General features: G+C 40.7%; 2 protein-coding genes across 10 annotated transcripts in view; one reads left to right on the top strand and one right to left on the bottom strand.

Annotated features, from left to right (window-relative positions):
* Nucleotides 1-8,985, top strand: part of ncor2 (nuclear receptor corepressor 2) — a 96,858-nt gene extending 87,873 nt beyond the window's left edge. For all 9 annotated transcript variants that reach the window (XM_044195551.1, XM_044195548.1, XM_044195544.1 and 6 more), the window contains 8 exons: nt 1,381-1,511; nt 1,719-1,912; nt 2,089-2,223; nt 3,419-3,561; nt 3,679-3,732; nt 4,597-4,803; nt 5,611-5,790; nt 5,912-8,985. In XM_044195551.1, coding sequence (XP_044051486.1) covers nt 1,381-1,511; nt 1,719-1,912; nt 2,089-2,223; nt 3,419-3,561; nt 3,679-3,732; nt 4,597-4,803; nt 5,611-5,790; nt 5,912-6,108 — 1,241 coding nt within the window. In that variant the 3' untranslated portion in view covers nt 6,109-8,985. The remainder of the gene's footprint in view (nt 1-1,380; nt 1,512-1,718; nt 1,913-2,088; nt 2,224-3,418; nt 3,562-3,678; nt 3,733-4,596; nt 4,804-5,610; nt 5,791-5,911) is intronic.
* Nucleotides 8,986-11,141: 2,156 nt separating this feature from the next.
* On the bottom strand, nt 11,142-20,530 carry rflna (refilin A). The gene is made up of 4 exons (XM_044196929.1): nt 20,262-20,530; nt 19,791-20,135; nt 14,709-14,818; nt 11,142-14,557 (listed from the first exon to the last, which is right to left on the bottom strand). The coding sequence occupies exons 2-4, from the start codon at nt 20,007-20,009 to the stop codon at nt 14,224-14,226; spliced, it is 663 nt and encodes a 220-aa protein (XP_044052864.1). The 5' UTR covers nt 20,010-20,135; nt 20,262-20,530; the 3' UTR covers nt 11,142-14,223.
* Nucleotides 20,531-27,691: the final 7,161 nt, after the last annotated feature.

Raw genomic sequence — 27,691 nt, 5'->3', positions numbered from 1 at the left:
GTCATTCTAGAGGTGCCCCACGGTAAATACGTCGGGGTATGGAGCCGCTTGGAGGACGGAACAAAACCGGTTCGCTGATGCAACGTTATAGAGCCATGTCCGGTGGTATCCTGGCGTTACCAACCACCAAACTGATTCCCTGGGGTCCCAGAGAGCACCAGTGTTGCACAGGAGGAGGGTGTGGAATGGGAGGGATGTTGAAAAGACTCAGCCATCGGGGGTCATGCAGCTTCTGCCCCTCTGCCAAATCTCTGCATGTTACTATTTATGGCTCACTTTAATTTATGCTGATTTTTTTGTTTATTTTTTTTCCTCCACACATGCCAAACATTCAACACATCTCTTTCAATCAAGCCTCTGGGAGTTTGTCTCTCATTTGGAATGTGATTTTGTTTTGTTGTTTTCTGCTTGTAGAGCAATGTGTCACATCTATATATATTACAAGCTTTTAGGGCAAGTGACAACAGCATGCTGAGTTCAGTTGAATGTTGTGGGTTAAAAAACTATGTACAGAAGTCAATAGGAAGCATGCTTCTCAAAACGGACAAGAGTGTTAGGAAGACGTATTAATAGGACATTGTCACCTTACTGTTAGCATGCATTCACAAACTAGTACCACAGAGAGAAATGCACGCTCATGTAAGCTGTTGTTGAACCCAGAGTCTCTGCTGTCGTTGCTAGTTAACAACAAAAACCACAGCATCCTGTCCCACTGGGAGACTTGTCCTCTCTGGGAGTCCATACAGTCAATCCTGCCCCTGTGCTTAATTTACATCATCCTCTCTTGAGATTAATACTGTAGTGCAAGACTCGTGTAAGAAAACACATAGGGAAAGTCTTGAAAAAGTCTTCAAAGTCAGTGCAGCAAATGCATTTGTATTCTTGTCTCTAAGGCAATACCTTTTTATGATTTATTTATTTATTTTTTATTTTTTTTAATTCAGTTCAGTACGGAAATGGTCTAGAGTACATCAGTTATAACGTGAAGTTCTGTGACTTCTTCATTTATGAGTCACTTATGCAAAACCAGTCAATTTTAGCATCATTTCTGGTTAATGCTAGGCTTGCTAGGTCTGTATGCAAAGAGTACATTATAAATAAATAAGAGATCTGGCGTAGCTTGTCACACACACTATCATACAGTATTTTTGTAGGAAAGCTTGCCCTTTGAGCATTCATGTGCAGATGCTATATGAAATATTTAAATTGCACATCCACCATATGTCCTGATGGATGGACAGACATTCATGAATTATGCATGTTTTCATTAGCACCATGGACTAAAAAGACAAAACTAACTTTTACCCATGTGTGGATGTAATTTTTGCTTGTGTGTGTGTGTGTGCGCGTGTGTGTATGTTCTTTCAATCTGACCCTCAGCTCAACAGAAGATGGAGCCACACGGTCTGTACCGTCCTCCGTCTGAGGAGAGACTGTCTCCAGGCCAACAGCCCCCGTCCCCCTGTGTGAAAGGCAGCCAGAGGGTGGTCACCCTGGCACAGCACATCAGTGTAAGTTTGCTTAACCACTGTATTACAAATGGCAAAAACAACAAAATATCATAGCAAACAATAACCCTCTCCTAATATATAGGTAGCACGTTTCCTAAGTGGTTTCAGCTGCTGAACAGAATAAGTATTTTCAAGGAATTGTGATGCTTAATGTATGCCAGACAATGTTGTCCCATTTCTGACATGGATATATTTTTACATCAACAGGAGGTGATAACTAAAGACTACACCAGGCAGAGCCAGCAGCAGCAGCAGCAGCAGCAGCAGCAAAGCTACCACAGCGATCCTGTCCTGGACTTGACCCGTCCACCCAGTGCCTCCCAGCACCCACCCACCTCACAGGAGTCTGCCCAAGGACCCCGATATCCGGAGGGTCTTGGTGGAGAACGTAACAGAGATCGGTAGGAATCACTGTCAAATGTGATCACTCTGGAATAGCATAAATATCTGTTAAATGTATTGGATGGGCACTGTCTACTGTATAACCCTTCACCCATTGTTAGTGGCGTTTAAATTTAAATGGCTCATAGCTTTGGATTGATGTAATTCATGCTGTAAATGTATCTGTGCTCTACAGGTCTCCTCCTCAGCCCAAGACCTCACCTGTCAGTGTTTCAAATGATGGCATTGAACCAGTGTCTCCTGCTGGAGCCATCTCTGAACCTGAAGTCCAGGGAGGGGCCTCCTACACCAACGAGCAGGGAGAGCAAGGGTAACAGCTCACATTGCTGTAGATCTCCACAGAAACATCTTGCTGCAAATGTTTTATTGCTTGCATTAACTTAAGTGGATGTAGTCACATGGAAGCCAAGTCAAGCTTGCCATATATAACCACGCTGTGTTGTATATGTTCGGTTTATGATAGACATAGCTTGTATAATATTTAGATTAGCAGGGCTGCAACTATCTTTTCCATAGTTGAATGTTAAATTATGCAAACATCTATGTCAACAACAAGGAGGCTATTAATATCCAGACATACATGACGGTTCTACCTTTTAGATGAGATTCACCCCCAAATGATAAATGGTTGAGACGTCTCCTCACTGGCTTTCAGAGAGGGTTGGTGGTTCCCATTTTTTAAAAATGGGGACTAGCAGGTGGGCTCCAGTTATCGGGTATCACACTGCTAAGCTTCCCTTGGAAAGCTTATACCAGGATGCTGGAAAGAAGACTTCAGCTAATTGTCAAATTCAGGAGGAGTAGAACAGTTTCTGTTCTTGTTCTGAAACACTGGACCCGCTCTTTACTCTTGCAAGGATACTTGAGGTGTCATAAGTTTGCACATCCAGTTTACATGTGTCAGAACATCCAAGTCTTGACTAATTTTTCCCAGCCACAAACCAGGACAGGGAGTCACTTGCTGTTCTAATTTTAGTAATTGTTCATGATTGAGGGGGCTCAACTTATCAGCCAGTTGATGCTCCAACCCTCACCTATGGTCATGAGCATTGGATGATCACCTAAAGACTTGAAGGTCCAGTGTGTAACATTTAATAGGTGTGGCCACCGTATTTTCTGCTACGCATTGGGAAGGGGAGGGTGATGCGAGTGGTATTCAAATGATTGCAAACTGCAATTTCACCACTAGATGCCACTAAATCCTACACACTGTACCTTTTTTTAAATTGCAAATATAAGTTGCCTACAATGAGCCGATTTGTGATCAGTAAGAGCGTCTGATCAGGGCATGGGATGACTCCTTGTTGAAGAATACCAGGATGCATCAGATGCCCTGCGTCTTGCCCTGCGATTGTTGAGGCAAAAGCAGTGCAAACCTCATCTCTTAAAAAAATACATCTCAACATTTTGCATCTAAACATCCAAACTACACTAAGTATATTCTGGGAATATCACAGGGCTTGGTTAGTGTGAGTGTTAACCTGCTGCTCCTTTCCCTCCTGCAGAATGGGCTCCCGTTCCCCTCCCAATGCCTCCCAGCCTCCAGCTTTCTTCAGCAAGTTGACTGAGAACACATCAGCTATTGTGAAGTCAAAGAAACAGGAGATGATCAAGAAGATGACTGTGGTGGGAAATGAGGGTGATTTCAGTAAGTCTGACCTCAGCACAGGCATGAGTGCATGATAAAAAATTGTTTTCAGAAGAAAACATTACATGTGATTTAATAAAGAGACGTTTAAAAAGAAAACCCTGTTCCCTCTTACAGATGCAGGCCAACCAGGAACAGAGATCTTTAATATGCCGGCGTCTACAACTGCAGGTAATCTTTTTAAGCCTCATCAATTATTATATTGATTTAAAGTGAGAAGACAGCCTTTCATGACACGCTTTATGGTTGTTGGAGCAAATGTTTTAGTAAAGCACGGCACATGCATACATGCTGTGGTAATGGAGCAGCATTGTGATAGTGGCTTTATGGAAGGATTGTAATTACTGTAAATAATCATTCTGCAAGCAAAAATACCTTTGGCACGTTTGCAATGTTGGTCAAACTGCTGTGAAATACAGCAAAATGAGTAATTGCCAGTTTAGACACTGCAACTATCGGTTTATTTAATGATGACCATTCATGAAGAAGCTTGCCAGGGTGTTAGGATATAGGAAAACTGGAAATAAATCAGTCACATGACAATATATTAGCAATATCAAGATGACCAACTGCATCCAACAATGTTTTGAGTGACAAAATGGCAGTGAAAAAAATTCAAATCTGCTTCAGTTCAGCTTCGTTTTGTTGGCAAACCTGCCCATTTTACCTGTGAGAACTGAAAAATGTATATTTTAGTATACTGCTGTCCAAAGCCCCAGCATATTGACTGATGATAAATGATGAATTGTTTAATTGTAGACCATTACTTAAGAAAGAACATTGCTTTATACTGTGAAAGTACTTTTTACACATGGAATCAGCAAAATTTCAGGGATTTCAAATACCCATTTTCTTTCCACTCTTTTGGTCTCTGTTTTGTCTCTTCATTGCTTGCTTTCCTTCTCATGGTATTAATGCTGTGCTTCTATGACTATCATTGACTATCAATGCCCTTTCTGCCTGCTTCTGATTGCACTCTTTGTACTTGCTGTCCCTTTCTCCCTCTGACTTGTTGAACACTCTTTCCTTTCACAGGACCTGTGAGTGTCCGCTGCCACCCAGCACCAGAGACACCTGGTAACTCAATAGGCCTTGAGGCTATTATAAGAAAGGCCCTAATGGGCAAATACGATGATCAGTCTGAGGAACGCTCTCCATCCAACGCTGCTAACCCAATGGGTTCCAATGTGTCTGCTGGTATGCCTGTAGCCGACGGACGTGTGGAGGACTTTTTCTCACAAGGTGCAACATCCTCAGACTTTATCTGTTTTCTTCACCCCAATATAGTCTTGCATGTGCTGTTACCTAAGGTCCCAATTGTACTGACTGTGTCCTCCTGTCAATTGAGCCCAGCAACCTAACACATGGGAGAAGTCTCAGTAACATATGATGCTGTGTGTGCAGTGTTTTCTCCAGTGTACTGACACTGGAGAAAAAAACTGAGATCAGTTTTATTGCCCCTAAAAACATCACCTTAAGTTTATAAAGTAACGCTGACTACTTCAAATCAGGGATTCTGTTTGAGATATACATCATAGTGCAGTCCTTCAAAGGATAAATGATGCCTTTTATCTCAACCAGGAGGAATAAAGGCTGGGGAAATCGGATCTGCCTCCGCAGTGTCCTCTTGTATAGCACTTTTTCTACTTTAATCCATTACATTCAATGAGTCTCCATTTTATAATTGGCTCATATGCTTATTGTATTTAATTTTCTTCTTCCCCTCTTAAACACCACCAGTTAATTCTTAAGTTACATCTTGTTTGAAGCCTTTTGTAACAGTATTGTCAAACAATAACTTATTATAATAGATAATAAGAAAGATACTGAAGGATTGAATTTTTGTTATGTTTTTATTTCCAGTATGCACATAACAAAAACACTACTGTACTCTTCAGCCAGAACTAATGCAGTTCAATTAGTTCTTCATCACTTATACTGTATGTGACAACAGTTAGGTTAGAAACAGCAGCTCACAGCAGAGCTAGTATTGTTTTGCACAGGATTGTGTTACGCTGTAAGTTTAAGCTCTGCCTCTTCTGTTTGCAGGTGGGGGAAAGTCCTCAAAGGGCAGCGGGCGCTCTAATGGACGGAAGGCCAAATCTCCAGGACCAGGCCTGTCAGGGGGGGAGAGACCGTCCTCTGTGTCCTCAGTTCACTCTGAGGGAGACTGCAACAGACGAACTCCTCTTACCAACCGTGTCTGGGAAGATCGGCCTTCATCCACAGGTATAAAACCCCTTTGTTAGATGCTGATTGATTTACTGTCTTGCTATCTGTTGTGGTTGTCTGGAAAAGGAGAAAATGTCTTAAACACAACATAATAATTCTGTGTCTCTGCTTTTTGCAGGTTCAACTCCAACTCCCTTCCCATGTAACCCGTTGATAATGCGTTTCCCCAGCGGGACGGTGTCCACTCCCTCCCCCTCCTCTGGCCAGCCAGGGGGTCAGGGCCAGGGGTTAGGACCTGGACAGGGACGGTCCTGGGAGGAGGAGCCCAAGCCTCTTCTCATGTCTCAGTACGAGACCCTGTCTGACAGCGAGTGACCCAGAATTCTTTCGTACCACAGGACCCGCTAACAGTCAACCAACTCTGTGCTGCTACAGCCACACACACACCACACGCGCACACACACACACACACACACACACACACACACACACACACACACACCTGCTGAGGCATCTGCAAACCTACCTGCACCATTCCATTCTGCATTTCCTCCTTCAGTCGTCAAGCAAGGAATCGTGTCCTCCTTTCACACACCTGAGACGCCAAGCAGCGACGAGCTGGAACACTGCTGCTCGGTGTGTGCGTGTGTGTATGTTTGCACTTACGTGTTATGCATTCACTCCAGGACTACTCTAAAGGACGAATCACTTTGTTTTCTTTCTTTTTTTTTTTTTACCTTTACTACTTTTCCTCACTGGCCTTATCAATATAGACACATTGACCTGCACCTTTTGGGTGTATTGCTCTAATGTGCTGACACTTGTGTGGAAGGGACTCTGAGGTCGTGTTGTTGGTCTGGTCAGGAGCCTGATGACGGCTGCTCTAGTGACAGACTTTGACCACGGATCTGACGTGAGAGCAGCTGCCCACACAGCGAGGAGCCTCTCCGGGTGCAGGCGGCCTGTGCACTGCTACTCCCACAAGAATGCGTGCAATGGGACGGAAGGAGAATGAGCATCTTGTTTTTCTTGTTTTGGTCTTTTCTTTTGCTCCTTTTAAATTCAGTCAGTCCAGTCCTGTGTTTGGAACGTGAGCTGAGACCTTTAGTACATTTTGATGGTGAACTTTTGATGGTGTCATTTGTTGTCTATTATCTGCAATGATGTATCTTTTTTGGGGCGGGGTCGGGGACAGACATTGTTATGCGGGAGGGTTATATCATTGGTTTACAGGGTAAACATGCTGTTCATTGCTGATGTCATATATTAGGGGGTTCCTGAGGAATGGCGAAGGCCTGTTGACTTCAGGCATCCCCATGGGGAGAGATGAGTTGCCAGGCGGCTGGCACTGAAACAAGTGACACTTTCTCACTGTTTTTTTTTTTTTATTAATCTTGTCTGTGTTTGTTGAAACAGTTTTTGGATATTAAGCACTTAGTTGTCAATGTGTTCACAATGGCATTTTTAAGAATCTGTGTTTCCTGGGGCAGGTGAAAAATGGACTCAAGAACAGCATAGAAATCCCACTGTGGAGGCATCCTTTAACACCTATCTGTTTATTTTGGTCTTGCCACCGATATTCTTTATCGCTCCCACACTCAAAGCGACAATCACATTTTAGTGAACGACGACTAAGCCGCTTAGAGCAGGTGCAGACCAACCTTAAAGCTGCTTAAAGGCAAACTCCTCAGCATCACGTGGAGTTTGCTCGCATTGAAGAGGTGACAAAAAAAGCCATCTTTCTATGACCCTTGGTCCATGGTGGTGTCGGCTTCAGCTGGCCTGCTACAATCCCGTCTAGGAGCTGTTGTGACGGTCTGACCTCTGACCTTTTACTTCCTAGAGGAGGAGCTGAGACCCAACTCCTCATCCAGGCAGATTTTGTACAGTTATGAGATATTCTTAGTGTTAAGTGCCATTTATTTTACATATACCGTACTGAAGTTACCAAGTGACGCACAATTTTTCTTTTTAGCCCCCCATGACAGGGAAATCTGAAAACAAAAAAGCAAATGAAATGTCCTTTTTTTTTTTTTTTAAACATTGTGTGCATTTTTTCTTTGCTTCCAAATTCATCACAGCCTTAGCTTTTAACAGCTTCACTCATTAGATTTATCTTCAAAACAGGACCACGCTGTATCACAGCACAGCTTACCTGTGCCTGTATCAAATGTTTTCTCCAGAATGAGACCTATGACATATTCAAGTGTACTTCATTGCACCCCCTGTGTTTGTACTGGTTAGAAGAAGTTGGGAGGAAGGCATTCGAAAGCATTATGGTAGTTTAATGTAACATGAGTTGACGTGTTCTCACATTTTACTGCAGTATTTTAAAGGTCACCATCTCTGTAAATGATGTGAAATGTTTCCACCTTGTGACTCTGTGCAACCAGGGACGAACTCTCTCCCAGACTGAACACTCGATGGCAGTGAGCTTGTTTAGTGGTTTAGAAAGACTTACCTCTCTATCTCTAGTTCATTTTGTCACAGTGGATTCTCACAACACAAACATGACTGTTCTAAGGCTACCTCCTCTCCCTCCTTCATCCCACCTGTCGATGACGAAGCATCTAGCATGTCACACCTGCAGAAAGCTCAGCCACGTTTTAGGTCTGATTTATTTTTTTCCCCTATCAAGACTGATAGAGGGTTTGTAATTTCATGAGGCAAGGCAAAAATACAGCCAGGCTTTGTACATTGGTCTCTTTACGTGTGTATCTTTTATCCACTGATGAAATTTAAGAATGTGATGGTAAACAGACTAAGCCATATCCAGCTGTTCCCTAAACTGATAACGGGCTAATATGTTGTTTTTAAAAGTATACTGAAATTAATTTTAACTTGCATCCATTTTGTTTTTGTTCTTACAGTTCGTTTTGATTTCACTCATGTCACAAATCAAAAATAATCCTTCAAAATGTTAAAAGACAAAGTTGATTGCTGATGTGTTCCCTGGACTGTCAAAGCGTGGGTGGGGGGATTGACAAACAGTACATTGTTCAACCATTTTGTGCATAATGATTTTTTTTTTATTATAACCCACTGTATAATAGCAAGGATTGTATATAAAACTGAAGAGATGTAAATATTTATGTGGCTTGCTTCAAGGTTGGTATTACAAGAAAAAAAAAAAAGAAATATTCACATGGTTAAATTCTACATGCCCACCAGCAAGCTTTGTGGATAGCAGTGTAAAAATGAAAAACAAAAAAGACACTGCCTTAATGTTTAAATAAAAAGCTTATTGCCATTCATGGTCTAAGAGTCATGTTATTTATTGCCGTGTGTTTGAATTGGATGTCTGCGTTCTCCCTTTTTTAAATTAGTTTTGCACTGCAGAGAAAATTGATGGGCCCAAAGTAACCAATGTCATGTACCACCAGGGGGCAGTGTAAGCACATTTTTTTATATATATATTGAATGTATTTTACACAGAATTCTGGAGGAGATACTTCATTGCTGCATGTAATTTTGCATATTGAACAACAATTGAACAAAATATGATAGAATATAGTCCTGAGCCATGTTAATGCTGCAGTTACTCTGCTCATGATGAAGTGCACTGTTCTCTGTAGTGGTGATTGTACCAATGTGCTGTTCAGCTGCCGCTTGAGCTGCTACTGATCTGGTCTCCTGTGATCTGGTGTACTATATCAGCTCATATGAAGGTCAAACTGCATGTCTGTTATGATCCCGTCCTTACATAACTCCCATGAGCTCTACAAAGGGACAATGTTATGAAATTAAAGACTAATTATTCTTCCCTTCTTAATTTACAACAAAGTTTTTATATACAGTGGTGTGAAAGTGTTCGCCCCCTTCCTGATTTCTTGTTTTTTTTGCATGTTTGTGACACTTAAATGTTTCAGATCATCAAACATATTTAAATATTAGTCAAAGATAACACCAGAAAGCACAAAATGCAGTTTTTTAATGAAGGTTGAAGGTTATTAGGGGAAAACAAAATCCAAACCTACATGGCCCTATGTGAAAAAGTGATTGCCCCCTAAACCTAATCACTGGTTGGGCCACCCTTAGCAGCAACAACTGCAATCAAGCGTTTGCCATAACTTGCAATGAGTCTTTTACAGCGCTGTGGAGGAATTTTGGCCCACTCATCTTTGCAGAATTGTTGTAATTCAGCCACATTGGAGGGTTTTCGAGCATGAACTGCCTTTTTAAGGTCATGCCACAGCATCTCAGTAGGATTCAGGTCAGGACTTTGACTAGGCCACTTCAAAGTCTTCATTTTGTTCTTCTTCAGCCATTCAGAGGTGGACTTGCTGGTGTGTTTTGGATCATTGTCCTGCTGCAGAACCCAAGTTTGCTTCAGCTTGAGGTCACGGACAGATGGCCACACATTCTCCTTCAGGAGTTTTTGGTAGACAGAAGAATTCATGGTTCCATTTATCACAGCAAGTCTTTCAGGTCCTGAAGCAGCAAAACAGCCCATATTTTACTGTTGGTATGATGTTATTTTTCTGAAATGCGGTGTTACTTTTATGCCAGATGTAATGGGACACACACCTTCCAAAAAGTTCAACTTTTGTCTCGTCAGTCCACAGAGTATTTTCCCAAAAGTCTTGGGGATCATCAAGATGTTTTCTGGCAAAAATGATGAGACGAGCCTTAATTCTTTTTTTGCTCAGCAGTGGTTTTCGTCTTGGAACTCAGTCATTTCTTATGGTGGAGTCATGAACACTGACCTTAACTGAGGCAAGTGAGGCCTGCAGTTCTTTGGATGTTGTTGTGGCGTCTTTTGTGACCTCTTGAATGAGTCGTCACTGCGCTCTTGGGTTAATTTTGGTCGGCCGGCCACTCCTGGGAAGGTTCACCACCGTTCCATGTTTTTTTCGCAATTTGTGGATAATGGCTCTCACTGTGGTTCGCTGAAGTCTCAAAGCTTTATAACCTTTTCTAGACTAATAGATCTCAATTACTTTCTCATTTGTTCCTGAATTTCTTTGGATCTCGGCATGATGTCTAGCTTTTGAAGATCTTTTGGTCTACTTCACTTTGTCAGGCAGGTCCTATTTAAGTGATTTCTAGATTGAGAACAGGTGTGGCAGTAATCAGGCCTGGGTGTGGCTAGAGAAATTTAACTCAAGTGTGATAAAGAGTTATGTTTTAACAGGTGGGGCAATCACTTTTTCACACAGGGCTATGTAGGTTTGGATTTTGTTTTCCCTCAATAATAACCTTCATTTAAAAACTGCATTTTGTGTTTACTTGTGTTTAAATAATATTTAAATTAGTTTGATCTGAAACATTTAAGTGTGACAAACATGCAAAAAAATATGAAATCAGGAAGGGGGCAAACACTTTTTCACACCACTGTAATTAAACCTGTGCTAAGCAGGCAAATACAATGTCCTGTGATCAACATTAAGCAACAGACGACAACAGAATTAGGTTTTGGGAATTGCTTTTTTTTATTCAATTAGGATATACATCTTTTTAAATTATTTTCTTTGATCACAATAGGAACAATGATTGACGTACAAAAATATAAAGACAATTATGAAGTGCCTCAATGCCACATATACAACAGGAAAATATTTTACAGTAACAAAATCAAGTGTTAGGAAACACAAAAGTATCTCACATAAAACCACCAACGTATTAAACTTGACACCCACCAACTTTATATCATCATTCTCTGACATTTCACAGACCATCAACACAGCAAAACTCTCCATCATCTTGCCAGGAACTTTACTGTTTTGTATAAAAAGCCATCTTCTGAACAATATCCTCATCTCATCTATAATTTTTCTTTTGAAAGAGCAGATCTGACTTTTCTCCTCTTGACTTGCTACTTACTGTTCCCTCATCAAAAACCCAGTACCCATCTTACAGTACTGATGCACCACCTCAGCTTTGTGCCCTCCACGTTTCTTCCACCCTTACACTTACCTGGAGGGAGTTTCAAACTTTAAAAATAACAAGACCGCAAACTCAAGATCTCAACTGAAAGTCAGAAACACACATTTGCAATGAAATAAAACTGATACCTAAGAAAATTTGAGGTCTGAAGTTTCAATATTTGCCATGTTCAATAATCTAAATATAAGACAGACACAAAAAGAAGTCATGAAAATGTTCAATAAAAATCTATTTTACATCTTCAACAGGGAAATCTGATGTGGTTTCACTGCTCCACTTTTTACATGTCGGTAATTACAGAAGAGTTTGATGCTTTTGAGCTACTTTGGATCAGAAACTGACCAATATGACAATTTGTTGATATCTGAAAACAACATGAAACACTCAGTTGCACCAGCTATTCGTAAGTTCAAGCCTAGTTTTAATATAAGTGTTTATAATAAGTGTTTACTAGGTAGAGATTTACACAAGACTAAATCAAAACGGGTTACATCACACAAACTAGTTATAATGTAGAGATTGGTTGTTATTAAATATGTACGCCCAGTAACTGCCAGGTGTAACTGTTACGACTGAACCAACTGAAAAAGCTAACGTTAGCTTGCTAATATGACCTTTTAGAGTGAAGACTAAAGTAATATGTAATATAGTTGAAACATCTGACCTGACACTTTTTAAATAAAATTTCACCAAAGTAACAACATGCCTCAAATTACTAAACGTTATGTTAATAATGTCAGACTGAATGACCAAATAACATTAGTTAGGTTAGCATAATTGGATACTGCATGAATACTAACACTGAAAAATACATATTTCTCCATGTACGCACTTATAAACAAAACAAAGTATTACATTTACAAAAGATTAGTAGTGAAGTTTAATATATCATTTGCCCTCTAAACACATTTTTAGAAGTCATACTTGTTGTGATGCAACAGTAATGTGTACATCGTTGATGTTTTTGATTGGACTGAGCTTCAGATGTTTCCTAGCAAACGATTTGCATGTTACTCAAGTCAATTCTTAAGTTTTAATGGTGCAGCATGATTTCATAAATCAATAGTTTGAAACTAACGACTGGTTACTTCATGCACAAACTTAGTGATGGTTTTACGAATAGCTGGTGCCGCCTTATTTTGAGAGGCAGTTGAAACAGTTCGACGTTGATCGCTTGTAGCACTCAACCATCTAGACAATTGCAGTTGGAAATAGTTCCTGTTTTTGTGTTTGTTTTTGACTCTCATGGAGAAGTAGACGAATGAGTGCCACTGCATCAGTACAGCTTATTCAGTACCAAGAGTTGTGACAGAGAAGTGTTACAAGTTGTCATATACTTTCCCCTTATTGTCTAATTATTTTGGCACTTTCCTGTGTCCAAAGCAGGTTAAAAACACACTGTTACACTGATTGAAAAAAGCAAACCATACAATGATTGCCACCATTCTTAAAGGCCCTGAAAACACACAAGTATGTTCTCAATCATACATGATATGGACCTACACCTACACGGTCCTGATGAAGCAGATTAACTGAGTTTTTAAGCGTTAAACTCTTAATAAATAATAACTATGGATGTTTGTTTTCCTAACTTCATTGATTGTTGCTCTGCAGCCCTTCAGCACCTCCTAGAGACCAAACAAGAACTTGTTTACCAAAACCCATAACATTATCTTAACCAAAGTATTCAAATTAAGTTAAGTTTAACAGGCGTTAAAGACAAAACTGTAGTGATCCAACACGGTTGAATATTTAATGTTATAGAGAAATACTTAAGATTTGAAACCAAGTTTTCAGAGGCTTTGAATATCTCCCCTTTTCAAATATTTTCAAGGCAATCTTTTGTTATCGTGCTGAATAAACAGGACACCTTGCAATGTGCAGTTTAGTTCAGTTAAATGCTTGATAGAACTAGACAAGCTGCTGTTTGAATGTGTTAATTAAAACTGTAAAACAAAAGCAAAAAAGCAAGTGTTCTGTCAGTTTGTGGAGTTATTACAAAGAGATAAACTGTTCAAACTATCTTTGGTCCAATTTTTCATATGCAGTACTGAAATCCCCCCCCCCCCTGTAATACCAGCTCCACAGAGAGGACTGTGCTATATAGAAAATAAGTGCAATAAAGCCATATTAGAAAGCTTTGCATTGGTGTGGCTGTGTTTGCACAGGCTTGGCTGAAATCCACAACATGTGTCATCTTGACTTTTCTCTACATACACAGACATTTACATGTGATCGTTACCTTTACTGAGGTAACAATCCAACCTGAAGGAGAGCAAAGGCCACCAATTTGTCAGCTCTTGTATTAAATAAGACATTAACCATTGAAGTGCAGCTTTAAACCGCCAGAGAACCACATCTCTTTTTAAAGACTGCATCAGTAGAAAGTCTAAATACACTCAGGTGAAATGTCACTAAAGGGTTCCCAGAGTTTCCTCCATGGCGAGTAAAGATGAACAGAGCAGGGTTTTCAGGGGCTCCAGGTATCACTTGAAGTATTTCCCTTTCAATATGGGCCTTCCCAAATTCCTCGTCCTCCAAAAAATAAAAATAAGATGATCACTGGGTAGCCCTCTCCCTATGTGGGCTGGCCCAGTCTGGGCCCTACAGGTCCTCTGTGTAGATGATACAGGGACTAGTATCCTCACTCGACTCCAGCTGCACTGTGGAGACAAACCAGCGGCGGGAGCCCTTGGCGTTGTAGTTGAGCGTGGTGCGGTAAGTGTTCTTGGCGTGTTTCGGGTAGATGATGGTGGTGCTCTGGTAGCTGATGGGCTTCTGCCGAGGCTCCAGGTACACCTGGGACTTGTAGCTCCTCCAAGTGCAGTTCTGCACCGCCACCACTGTCTCGCTGAAGGAGGTGGCCGTGGGAACGGGGGCGCAGTACACCGCGTCCCGGTAATGTTTGTCGGAGTCGTACTTGACCTTGGAGTTGCACCTGGAAAGGAGAAGTTGACAAGTCTTTAGAAACACATCTAAAACTGATCACTAGGTGGCAGTGTTGACAAGAGAATATTGATCAAAATGAGTGAACTAAGCTCCATATTGCAACCAATACTGTGTCTGTGTGTGTGTCAAAGTTCCCTCACTTGATTTCCTGCTCTGGTTTGGGGTTGACCTCGATGCTTTCTCCGAAGAACACGGGGTACATGCGAGTCTTTGGGTCTGTTCCTGTGGAGTTCAGCAGCAGGTAGGGCAGCTGTGCAGAGGCAACACAAGAGTCACAATCTCACAAAAACATCCATGAACTGCTGAACTGTTTGTAACCAGCCTGCCAACGTGTCCATTCAAGGAATTCTGGTTAAAAAATGCCAACATGTTTGGGGGTTTCAGCAGAGCCAGCAACCCAAAGTCCCCACCCTCTCCAGGAAAAGATCTCCCCTTGCCCTTGTCGATGGCACGGCTATTCCTACAACAACAATTAGACAAGAAGCAAAACACAGCAGTCGGGGCAACACTTGCATTTTAATTCAGATAATTGCACTGTGTGGGTCCAGCCACATGGAGTGTTGGTGGTAAATCTCTCTCTCACAAGCTTTCACTGCAGTTCAGGCTGGCTAAAGACATGTGACCCTGACACAGCCTCTGTGTGTGTGTGTGTGTGTGTGTGTGTGTGTGTGTGTGTGTGTGTGTGTGTGTGTGTGTGTGTGTGTGGACTGAAAATAGGCTTACAGATGTTGGGCCTACAGTAGTTACAGAAATGCGAAACACACTTACAAATATGAGTCTCTAGAGCAGCTGGTAGCCAGACTGAGTGGAGATGATGCTGTTAGAAAATGATAAGTGATGATAGGGAGGTCAGAGGTCTCATGGGAACAAGTTATGTAACTAAAAGTCTTTAATCACAGATACGTTATGCCTTTGATTCTTGTGTAAATTATGATTTTTATTCTAAATATAATATTAATTATGAATGATCAAGCATGCCTGTGTAAGGGTGTCTCTTTTCCTCTGGTTCATCTGTCCATCCGGCCATTGTCACTACTATACCTGCTGTCTCACACATTTCACACACACATAAACACACACATAGTGTAGAGGCACCGTCTGATGATTTTGTGATGCGTCAAATACCTTTGGAACCAGAACAAATCTATAAACTGACTTCTGATATCTTCCCTGACTGTAGTTTAACTGAAGATCCCAGATCAGATTTTTTTTTAAATTTTCAATTTACAAAAAAAGTCTTATTTGAGAAGTTGAAACTAGGTAATGTTTGACATTTTGCTTAAAAAGTCCCTTAAACAATTAAAACAGTTGCAGATTTATTTTCTTTCCATTGACTGATTCATTAAGCATTCAGCTATTTGTTTGAGCTCTAATACGTTCTTGTATGAATAATCTAATGAATGGCCCTATTAAGCTCCAATAAAGCAATACTGAGTATCACAAACACATAACTTAAGTTCCCGTAGGAATCCTATGACTACTGCTTCATTAATTTTCATAGGATTAATTCAGCATCTGTTTTAAACACCAGATGGGTTAAGTTTACCATCATATACTGTACTCAACTAACCGTATGAACCAGGTCTGTTTTAGTAGTGACCCTTGACCTCTGAATGTCCCCTCTGGAGCCATAAGGGGACAAACAGAGCTGCACCAATCACAGATACCGTCATATGCTGTGAAGCAGGGTTGTAACTGACTGTTTTCTTTGCATGTGTGTCTCTAAACACTGACCAATCTGAATCAAACAGCACCCCAACCACAACTCCGGCACCACTCACATTACACAGGGGAGGCTGTCACATGCTGTGGTTTGGCAACAGTAATGCGCACATGCCACTACAGGGGTCGAGCAAGAACAGGCCAAGGCCACAGCAGATCGCTGTGTGAAGCTCGTCTTACCTACAGCATGCGATCATCACCACACACTCTCTGAACGCTAGAGCTGCAAAAGCTGAAAAAAAGGTTGTTCATTTTCTGATGCACTTCGTGACCTGAAAAAACTGTACGAATGTGTGATTGTCTTTCCTCCGCTGCTCCAGCACGGAGAGCATCCCAGGTATTTCTCCATGGTGTGTTCTGGCAACTTCTGCAAAGCAAGCACTCATAAATGGAGGGTAGGTCACCTTCAGGCAGCGGATCCCCCAGTGTGCACACAAAGCATAAACCCCCCTGGAAGCACATTTCTGCCCAGGAAAAATAGTCTGCAGCTGAGCAACCCACACAATGTACAATGTACAATGCAGAGCTGCTGAGAGAAACGCCAACTCAAACACACCTTTTCCAACTGCTGGCTGTTTGGTGAAGTGAAGCCTCTGACTTTACATCCTGAGTTTGCGTGGACATTAATGTAAGAGCATCAGTATCACACAGCGAGGCAGATTTAGAAAAAGTCATGAGATCTGTCTCCTGTCTGTCCTCCTGTCTAATCCACAGACACTTGATCGGTATCCTTCAGCAGGACATGCACACAAGCTTATAGAGCTCTGAAACACCCAAGATTACATGACCACACTCATATTTTTCATGCATCTAATCCCTCTTGTTAGTTTATTCACGTTAAGTCATGCAAGATTTATTATCCCGCATCTGCATACATGTGACCCAGGTTTGAAAACAGACAGGCTGTCTGAGCATTTATCCATGTTTAATTTAGAAGTGAGAGGTCATCAAACACTTATGCAATGGCCTGCAGCCGCTCTAACAAGCCCCTGCACCCCAAAATAGAAGTTGAGAATTGTTCTTAGGTGGCATACGAAAACAACACAAAAATAGATTTGGAAAGAAGAAAAAAAAAATCAAGCGCATGTATGCCTCCCCTCCCCAGACGTGTACTCTCGGCTCGAGAAAACTCTAAAAATCTATTTCTGATGGAGAGGTTTGATTCTTTCCATACACACAGGCCCACAGATGGGATTAGAAACACAAGCAGGAGCAGCCCCTATCAGGACTGATCTTTAAAAGGGAAACCACAAAGCAGAGGAGTCCTACTAATCTGAACCTCCAGAGGATTAGAGGATCTCTCTTTTTCCCTTTCAGGCTTCAGCAAACCAATGTCATGCAACTCCCAGGATGCAGCGCTACATTACTGAGGCCTCCTTCAGACACTTTAAAAGCCATCCCGACCTGCACTGACATGTTCATAAGACTTCTGAAACTGGGAGTGACCTGGAAATGATTTTCAATCAAATCTGCCTCGTCATGTCATGTGTGACACAAATCACAGCAGGAAGTGTCATTAGAATGCATTTGGCCACTGAAAAGGTAGAAAGTGGGGGCTCAACATCAGCTATCATTAGTTTCCATGGAATATATTCTACAATGTGAAGTATCACGTCTGTCCTCAGCTATATAAGTCCTAATGTTGCCTTAGGGTGCACTGACTATTTGAGTGGTACAGTTGTTGCACGTATTGCTGGAGATTTCATGCAATTTCACCTTTTAGATTTAATTATTATAGACAAGTTATAGTATCCTAATGCCCAAATATCTATTTGGATTTTTAGTGATAAAATTTTGTGAGTGCAAAAAGTTAATAAAAGTTTATTAAAACAACTTAATAATGGCTGAGTGACAGCTTGGCCATATGTTTTTCCAAATACATCAGTTTTATGTGCGGACTTGCTGATTTCCATATTGGGATACAAGCTGAGACTGAGTTGAGGCAGATATCTAATAGTGTTACTATGAGTATGGAGGCTTTTCACTGATGATTGCCGAGGGTACATCAAACAGGTCGTGTTTCTACTTTGTTTCTGCTGCTACCACATCCACAGACATGGTGAAGTGAACATTAATAAATCCAACTAAACCCTGGCTTCCAGATGCTGATGTATTTTCAGCTTTAAGCAATCATTCATTTTTGCTTCATTTTGAGACTCAGATTTTTCAACTTTACAGTATTCTCTCTGTTTCCTGCAACATTATTCCAGCTCCTCTCTATTTTCAGCTTTTCATTTAGTGACTCAGGTATCAATGTTCACAGCTTGAGTGAGACACTTGGGGGCCGTCAGGTAACAGTGCGCAAACTAAACACTGCATGACTTTCAAACGTCTGTACTAAAGTTAGTAAGGTAGTATGACCAGAGGCACAATTATGAAATGCAAATACTGAAGGTCCCATAAATACCCCCAAGGGGTTGTCAATCAACCAGAGGGTGTCGCAAGATGATTAACAAGTACGGAAATAAGAAGAAATATACATATATTTCTGTTCCACAACTCTGACTTTTCTCTAATTGTTGCTTTTCATTATGAGATCCGGTAGAGTTTTACCAAGGAAGGACTCTAAAAACTATTAAAACGAAACAATCTGAAAATGGAATATCACTTTTGGGTTAAACTGCACGCCAGTCAAAAGGATATGCAACCTGTGACATTGCTTTACTTTAAAGGGTCACAGGTTGGGAATCTGATCTAATAAACAACCAATTTGATGCAGATGACATATTTTAAGGTTTTATAGAGCTAAAAGTTTGGCTTACTACTGCTTATAACTTAATTAAGATTCTACAGCCTTCTAATCAACATAGCAGACATGACAGGCCTTGAAGAAGAAACCTGACCCACACTATTCACAACAGTCCCCCATGTAAATCCATCACAGACCATTATGATAACATTTTTACTGTTTAGAGAAAGAACCCTGATCACACTAGTCATCCCTATAGTGTACACACCTTTCCTTAGATGCATGCTACTGAGTGAAGTAATAAGTGTTATAAAACTTTCTGTCATCTAGCTGGGAGCCCCTGGAGTCCTGGCAAGGACCCCTGGGAGTCCCTGGACCCCAGTTTGGAAACCCAACTGGGTCTAATCAACTCTCTGACCCATGACACCATGTAGTTAGGGCCCAGCTGATGCACCAGAGTGAAGACGAAAATATAAATTACTGGATTATTGAGGGTCAGTGGCATCTTCAGCACAAGTGTAACATCAGGAGTTTGCAACTAAGGAATTCCGGACAGAGAGAGAGCTTCCAGATGTTGTATGAGTGGGACTGATGTGAAATCTGTTTCTGGCCAAACACTAAAACGCTCTCAGATTTTCAGTTTCTCTCATAGCATTGTCATTATTTGGTCATTAGGTCCTTTTATCCTTTAATTCAGTGTGTCAGTGAAGTGACTGACTGCACAATGATTCTCGACACAAAGCAGACCCGAGTCACTGCTTTCAGATTACAAAATTGCCTCAAATCATAAATACCGCGATATGTTTCTTACCAGTTTGCCTTCTCTGCTTTCCTTTTTATAATATCCATGATGGCTCTCGACGGGCGTCGTGCAGCTCCCGGAGCGCGACTCGATCAGACCCGGAGAGAGTGAACAGAAGGGCGGACTGGGACTGGGGGGCAGCCCCGAATCCGGACTGTCGAGCAGCCCTTCCCGGTTCTTTCCTTTCAGACTATCATCCATCGCTTGTAAATGTAGGTGCCCCACCATTTCTGGGACGGCTCAATTAAAAAAAAAGCACCCCAGACGAAGTCGCACTGAATTATTTTTCTTGAAGAGCTCCGAGCTGCTGCGGTGACAAGAAACAATCCTGGGCGACCTTTTTCAAGATGACTTCTGAAAGCAGAGAAGAGGGGGGGAGAGATCAGGAAATATGCATTTAACCATTGCCCATTCACTGCGGACGAAACTCCACAATGTGATATTAATTCAGCCTTTATTTCTCTTCAAACTTTACTGTACCTGCGCGTCGTGAAGTATCCACCTTTGATCCGGAAAATATTCCAAATAGTCTTGAAAAATCGGAAACAAACTTTAAAAAGCCTTTCAAATTTGACGCCAAAGTGAGCTTTTAACTCTTCTTAATTTAAAAAAACTAAACAAAAACGTAGTAAAACTCGCGCAAAAACAAAAAGTCGACTGTGCGTCTGGCACCGATGTGGATAAGAGCTCCTCTGCTCTGCTCTGACGGTGTGTGAGTGAGCGTGTTTGTGTGCGTGCGTGTGTGCGCTCTCCTGTGGAGAGCTCCCTCTTAATGATCCTGCCAGGATTTTTCTTTTGCACCTGGATCCTGTCCAGCCCTCATGATCTGGATCGCTCCTGCTGTACAGTTTGGCTGAGTATGTTTCGGATCAGCATCCCCGTTGAAGTGCCCTTAAGCAGCTTACCCAAATCCTTACCTGCTGGAGCTGGTTGTTTGGTTATATCAATATTTATAATCAGTTATAAATTAGTTGGTAATTGGCAATGAATAATATACCACTATTCATTAAAGCAAGTTATTACGTAATGATAGTGATAAAACTATTCAGAATTAACAATTAGTTAAAAATTAATCAGTTGGCACTGTTCATAATTTGCAGTTATTAATTATATATAAATTTGTAATTTTCAGTTGGTAGTGATGAAACTATTCGTAATTAGCAGTTCATTCGTTTTTTCGTCAGTATTATATCACTTCATCAGAGCAATCAGTTATTAATTACATAATTAGCAGTGAGAAATCACTGTGCTCATGAATTAGTAATTATAGTGTAATTATCAGTTAGTTACGAATTTGTTTGTCCTTTATTCCTTATAACTAGTATTTTATGGACCTTATTGCTAACTGTTTTCCATAATCTAATTTGTTCACCATGAAACTTGCTAAGCACATTCATACTCCAAGGATGATAAACTTTTCTAGTGCCACCCACAGGACAAACTTTACATTTTTAGCCTTTGAGACTTTAAAGGGACAGTTCACCCCAAAATCAAAAATACATATTTTACCTCTTACCTGTAGTGCTATTTATCCATCTAGATTGTTTTGGTGTGAGTTGCAGAGTTTTGGAGATATTGCCATAGAGACGTCTGCATTTTTAGAATATAATGGGACTATATGGAACTCGGCTTGTGGTGCTCAAAGCGCCAAAAAACTACATTTGAAAAACTCGACAGCAATGTCTCTTTCCAGAAATCACGACCCGGTTACTCAAGATAATCCACAGATTTGTTCTGAGCAGTTTCATGTAGGAACTATCGTAGTTAAAAAAATATGTACTTTTAATTTTGGGATGAACTGTCCCTTTAAGACTTGCAAACGTGTTGTTCTGTCCAACATTTTGGCATCCTGGGGGAACTTTTAGTATCATTTGTAAATATATACATATTTTTTATTGAACTTTTATCTAACCATGTCCCATTGAGGCTGGAAACCTCTCTTGCAATACAGACGTGGCCAAGACTACAGCATAAAACGTTGCAGACAAAACAATACAAAGTCAGCCAATGGATAAAACAATACTAAAGACTAATAACAATACTGATAACAGATAATACTAAAATAAGGCAGACAATTAACAAAGTTGTGATTTACCATATAATTTACAGTTCTCTATGATTGCAAGAAAAACTCCTATTCTGGACAAACTCTGATGGAAGTTTGCCCAGAATGGCTTTATAATTAAGAATTTGGTAATATATTAAATAAAAGTCCAACATGTGGCGACATTGTGCTGATGCATTCAAGTACAAAAAAATCACCATAATCACGAGGCAGTAAAAAGGTGACAGCAACCATCTTATCGTGTCTTCAAAGAGAAAAAATGATTGTGTCTGAAATTAAAATCTAACCTCAGTCTCAGTTTCTTCAAAAGGTTTTCAAAAGAACGACAACATGTCATGTCATCGTGTCAAATAACAACTTGTCTCCTGAGTTGTAACAATATCCACAGTCTGTGGGCTTCCTCCTAGCAATAGGAAATAACACCAGTTTAGTTTTGTCTGCATTCAACACACGCTTGGGTGAGCTGAGACTGCAAAATATTACAGGCAGACTGTTCATGAAGTGCATCTGAGAGAGAAGCTCCACAGCTATACAAAGCTGTATCATCTGCGTAACGACGAATATTAGTTTCATGTGCATTAACGCCTTAATTATTTATGCGTGGAGCTCATCTCATGTAAAACCCAGAACCTCTTCTAACCTGGAAAGTTACCTAGATAAAGTTATCCAGAAATGATCCACAAGTTATCCAACATTATTCAGATGTAGCTAAAGTTATCCACAAGTTATTCAACATTATTCAGATATTGTAATGAGAGAAAAACCCCTGATGTCAATCCTGGTTTAGTATCAGTCATTTAAGAAATCATCAGCCAACTGCCTTTGTGGAGCAATTTGATTTGGTTCACAAAGTCACTAAAATTATTATTAAAGGATTACTACAGTTATTTTCATTCGTAAATGTGTCTTTGTGTGTCTGTAACCATCCTGCCTGGTGTATTTCAGGACTGGGTGGAGATGGGTGGGAACGCTGTGCATCCACCAGTTACTAAATGAGTGTATGTCTCACACACACACACACACACACACACACACACACACACACAAACACACATAGAGCAGACAAAATAGACCTGAGTGAACAAATGAGCAGACAGCAGTCATCACAGCAGGCACAGGAGAAAGAATTGAATCCTTGTTGATGGTTCCCTCCACATAATGTCTGCGCTCTCCGTTCATACGGTTACTCGTACCAACAGCAGCTCTGCCAAAAGGGAAATCAGAGCATAAAGAAGAGCCAGTGCAAAGCTGCACAGAGCTGACTGTGTGTCTTAAATGGTTGATTGTATCTTTGATGGTCCACCAGCTCTCCATGGTGATTACCACAGATTGCCAGGAAATCATGCGTGATGTTTTTTGTTTTTTCAGTTCTCATAAAAACCAAGATAACTCTATTTGCCTTTGTTGTCTGGAAGATATACTTAATCACATGCCCGTTAAGCTTGTGCAGCTGTAATTCTGTTTGCTGAGAATTGTTTTCCCTCCTCTGTGTTAGTGTTTTGAAGCCGGAGCAGGAAACGGTGGTGCAGCAATGGGAGTTTAACTGCCGTTCCCCATGTCAGGTGTGTTTTTATGTCATTATGTCCATCTTAAAGAGCACATCAAGTTGATCCTCAGGCATTCAAGGGATTAGTGTGGAGATCTGGTACAGATTAGCCATAAAATAGTGGGACACAGATGATGAGCGTGTTTGTGGGTGCAGACATGTCTGTGAGCAGGCCGATGGGAAGAGTTGCTCAATTGCAGCCTCACTGAGTGACCATGCTGGCATTTTATTTTGGTATTTTACACATAGGTGGGTTTGGTCACAAATCTACTCTGCTGTATGTGGGACTGTTAAAGGGTCAGTTCACCCAAATGACAAAAAAAACACCCCAAACTTATTTTCTCACTTATGTTGTGTTATGTAGCATTGCAGATAGTTTTGGTTTTATTTCATTAGGCTTTGAAGTATCCATCTTTGAGATTTCTGCCTCCACCCCAATACAGTGGAGGTGAATAGAATTTCATATGTTATTCTTAGTGTTGAAAAAGTATATTTAATACAAAAAATCTCTTAGTATTTATGTTGAAAACTGCTGACAATGTTTTCTGTGGATTATCCAGAGTAACCGCGCCATTGTTTTAAAGATATGTTGCTGTAATAACTTTGGTGATACCCTGACATTTTAGCACCATAATCAGGTCAAAGTTTTATTAAGTCCTATACTTTGGTTAATAACCAAATACCTGAAAAACCTATGTTCTATTCCTATTGGACTAATTAGCAAATATTATCATGCTAACATGCTAAACTAAGATGGCGATTATTATACAGTACCTGTTAAACACCAGTGTGTTAGCTTTGTTATTGTGAGTATGTTAGCATGCTGATGTTAGCGTTAAGCACAAAGCACTACTGTGCCTCACAGAGCCGCTAGCGTGGTTGAAGACTGAGTGTTGTTTAATGTTGTGAGGACCACAGCTGAAATTCTATTTAACTCCATTGTATTTGGGATGAACCACAAATCTCTGATGTCTCAAAGCCTGGCAAAATAAAACCAAAACTGAGTGCATGGCTTGATACCTCTAACCACAAAAAATCTTTTTGTTTTATGCTGTTAAAAGTCTTTTTTGTTGTTACTATGACGACACTACTGTTGTCTATCAATGGAAGAAAACTGCGTACCTTTACAAAAAATATATCATTATAACCTCCATGTTTATTCAAAGCATGTGCTGGACACATAGGTTTTGACATGCAGTTTCTTTCACATGTTCACATTTGCACTGTTTCCACACATTCGGCTCACACGTGACAACTTCATGTCACAAGCAGAGAGACAAATTTTAAAAAAGTCACCTGGGATATTTTTACGTCTGTTTGGTTTTCATTGTGCATGTATCAGCGTGCATCACCTGGTTTCACTCACTTAGCAATGCCAGCTTTGTATCACGAGGAATCCCATTTAGCTCTAAGCTGGTCACAGTTTTTTGTACAAACAAACAAAAAAATCATATTTTGACCAGGCTCAGTTAATGTTTTCTCCATGTGTTCTCATCCATCACAGGTTCAGCAAGATTAATTATTCTTTGAAAAACTGCAATCATTCATTTTGGGGATGGCTGTCTGGATACCTGTTTTATCCTTCATATTCATTCAGTAAAGTTACTTTGACACTGTATATCAAACCTATGACCTTTCCATTATGGATGGTAGATCCGGGACATTATGGAACAGACATCTTTACCATTTGGCCAAGCAGCCGCCGCCATTATTTGGGAGTTGATTGAGGAGTTCTGCAATCAGGATTCTGTTCCTGAGAGCTTTGAGATCCCAGGAGGCTTTGAGACAGACACAGAGGGGGAGGACAGCCAAGCCGTCTGCTGATGATTCATTTTTTAGTGCTCCATCATCCTTCCCCCTCATAGGGCAATCACTCACACCCTGCCAAACACACACGCACAGACAAAAACATGAGGACACAAACATGTTTGTATGCGTAGATGCAGAAATTCACACACACACTGAGACATGGAAACAGTCAGACACACACACACACATTCCTGATTTGCAGAATTCTCAGTATCACTGCATCACATAGCGTTGCCAAGCCAGCTGTGCGAACTGGGTCTGGAAAGGGGGGTGGGGGGTGGTAATACAGGTGTGCGTGTGTGTATTTATTTGCATGCAAGAGAGCGAGTAAAGCAAACAGACAGACAGAAAGAAGTACACTCATTTAGCCCTCATGACCGATTTTTCAAGTCTGTGTTTTCAGTGAGGTACACATATTTTCTCGAGGTGTGCACTGTGCCGTGCACATTGGCGTGTGCACGTGCTGTCTGGAATAGCTCTCAATGTAAACAAACCACAAAGAGGCCGGTCCTGGCAGGGAGGTTGTTTTGAGCTGGCGGGGACGTCACTGTGGTTTCCACACACAACGCTCTTCTTCAGACTCCCAGCCATGAATCTTCTCCATCTCGCAGATAGGTGACCATTCTCCACTTTGCTTTTCACACAATGTACACATAAACACTAGCCGCTTGTTCAGCACGCTCACGTGACTCGCACACCTCTGCTCTCTTCTCCGTGGCCTGTTTGAATGTGCCTTGACTTAATGATGGATGAGCCTGGCAGATTCTAAATATGCCATCCAGACCATAGAGTTCAATCCATAATGCACCTCACATCTCTGGAGCCTGGCTGCATCTGGTTTTAATGTGTGGAGACCCCTGCCTTTTTTCCTCCCTTCCTTCCCAATCTCTTTTTCTATGGAGATAGATGGTCCAATGTTGCCACCAATCACAACCATCACCTGACCATGTTAGATCTAAAAAAACACTCTTAAAGGCTACCTGTAAAATGGCTCACTGGGTTATAATGTCTGCAATATTACTCTTTTCATTTTTGTATAGCATACTGAGCTACATTTTAGATACATTTATTTACTTACCTCCTTACTTTGGGTCAAGTCTAACATTGCTTTAAAAGTGACATGCAAAAGTTTGGAGTAATAATTTGTAACATTTTGTTTAAAAAATGTAAATTTGCTGAACTGATACAGTATTTCAAACAGATATAATTTAGTATTATTTCAATCTATTATTATATTCACTCTGGTGTCTAAGGAAATATCCTCTGGCACATGCAAATGATTAGCAAATTAAAGCACAACCCTACAAACTCAAGGACCAAATTTAAAGAAACTTTTAACAAATTTGGCAATACTAGCTAACTATCTGGAAGAATCTTGTTTATTTCACCAAAACATTTTCAAAAATATTTAAAACTAATGACATTCCCATCAGCCTCAGCTGTACTTTGTGTTTAGTGTGAATTAGCAAATGTTAGCATGCTAACACGCTAAATTAAGATGGTGATCATGGTAAAGATTAAAGCTTCTTAACATCATTAGCACTAGTTCAAAGCACAGTCTCACATGGTCACTAGCATGGCTGTAAATTCTTGCTTACCTGTCTGTAGAAAGTAATGTTGTATACAGTTTATGGAGTAAATTGAAGAAAAAATTGTAGTTAGCATTAACAAGAAAAGCTCCCATGGCTGGACAATTAAAGAAAAGAGTCTCTTGTAAAAGATGATTTTTATTTTTTATTTATAATTTGAAAAATGAACCTGTGTGACATCCTAAACTTCCTGCTCAACAGTGTTTTGTTAAAAATGCCATTTTAAATGTAAACCTTTACAGTGCTGTCAGCTCCTCTGGAGGGAAACTTGTTCACCATTTGCAGACATTTGCCCTCCACTGCGCTCCACTTTCATTTGTCTCAGTTTAAAACTTCTGAATCTTTATAAGCTGTGCTGCTGCACACGAACAAGCATGAACGTCTTGGGGTGACAAAGTCGTTCACATGTTTTCCACAATTTCGACAGTTATAAATCACTGTAAGTGATCAGTTGGTGTTGCTCGGTGCAGCCTGTGCACTCTGTGACCTCCTTACTGAGACCTCCCTAAGGCTCCACAGCTGTTGGCCTTGCATGCTAGCAGCTCATCTGCTCTCAGCTGTAATCAGTGATTCACCTGCATGCCTCTTCCTCTGACATTTTCACTTCCTCACAGCTTTGTGTGAACAGTCAATAGGTAAACACGGAAATCAGTTTTGTTTAATGTGTAACAGTCAGATATGTGACTGACTGCATGTACTGACATGCTCAGTGATGCAGATACGGATCTTTATCTATATACATTTGGATCTATATTCTGCTTAGGTAAATATGCAGAGATAATTTAAGTGCATGAAACATCATCAAAAAATCGACTTTGTGTGCAGACAGTCAATAGTCAGTCGCTGGTTTAAATACGGCTGGTGCAGATAGGTCAGAGATCTGTCAGACAAATACCAGGGA

This window comes from Siniperca chuatsi, linkage group LG5 (genome assembly GCF_020085105.1).
Source record: "Siniperca chuatsi isolate FFG_IHB_CAS linkage group LG5, ASM2008510v1, whole genome shotgun sequence".
In the NCBI taxonomy this organism is placed as follows: Eukaryota; Metazoa; Chordata; class Actinopteri; order Centrarchiformes; family Sinipercidae; genus Siniperca; species Siniperca chuatsi.
Note: the sequence above shows the minus strand (reverse complement) of the source record. Positions and strands in the feature narration are given on the sequence as shown.

What these genes read in the sequence shown, in the direction of transcription:
- rflna (XM_044196929.1), bottom strand. Translation starts at nt 20,009, where the DNA reads ATGGTGGGGCACCTACATTTACAAGCGATGGATGATAGTCTGAAAGGA. An exon ending in AAAGCAGAGAAGGCAAACTG is followed by an intron (nt 14,819 to 19,790) that starts GTAAGAAACATA and finishes GCCTCTGCACAG; the next exon opens with CTGCCCTACCTGCTGCTGAA. An exon ending in AAACCAGAGCAGGAAATCAA is followed by an intron (nt 14,558 to 14,708) that starts GTGAGGGAACTT and finishes TCTCCTTTCCAG; the next exon opens with GTGCAACTCCAAGGTCAAGT.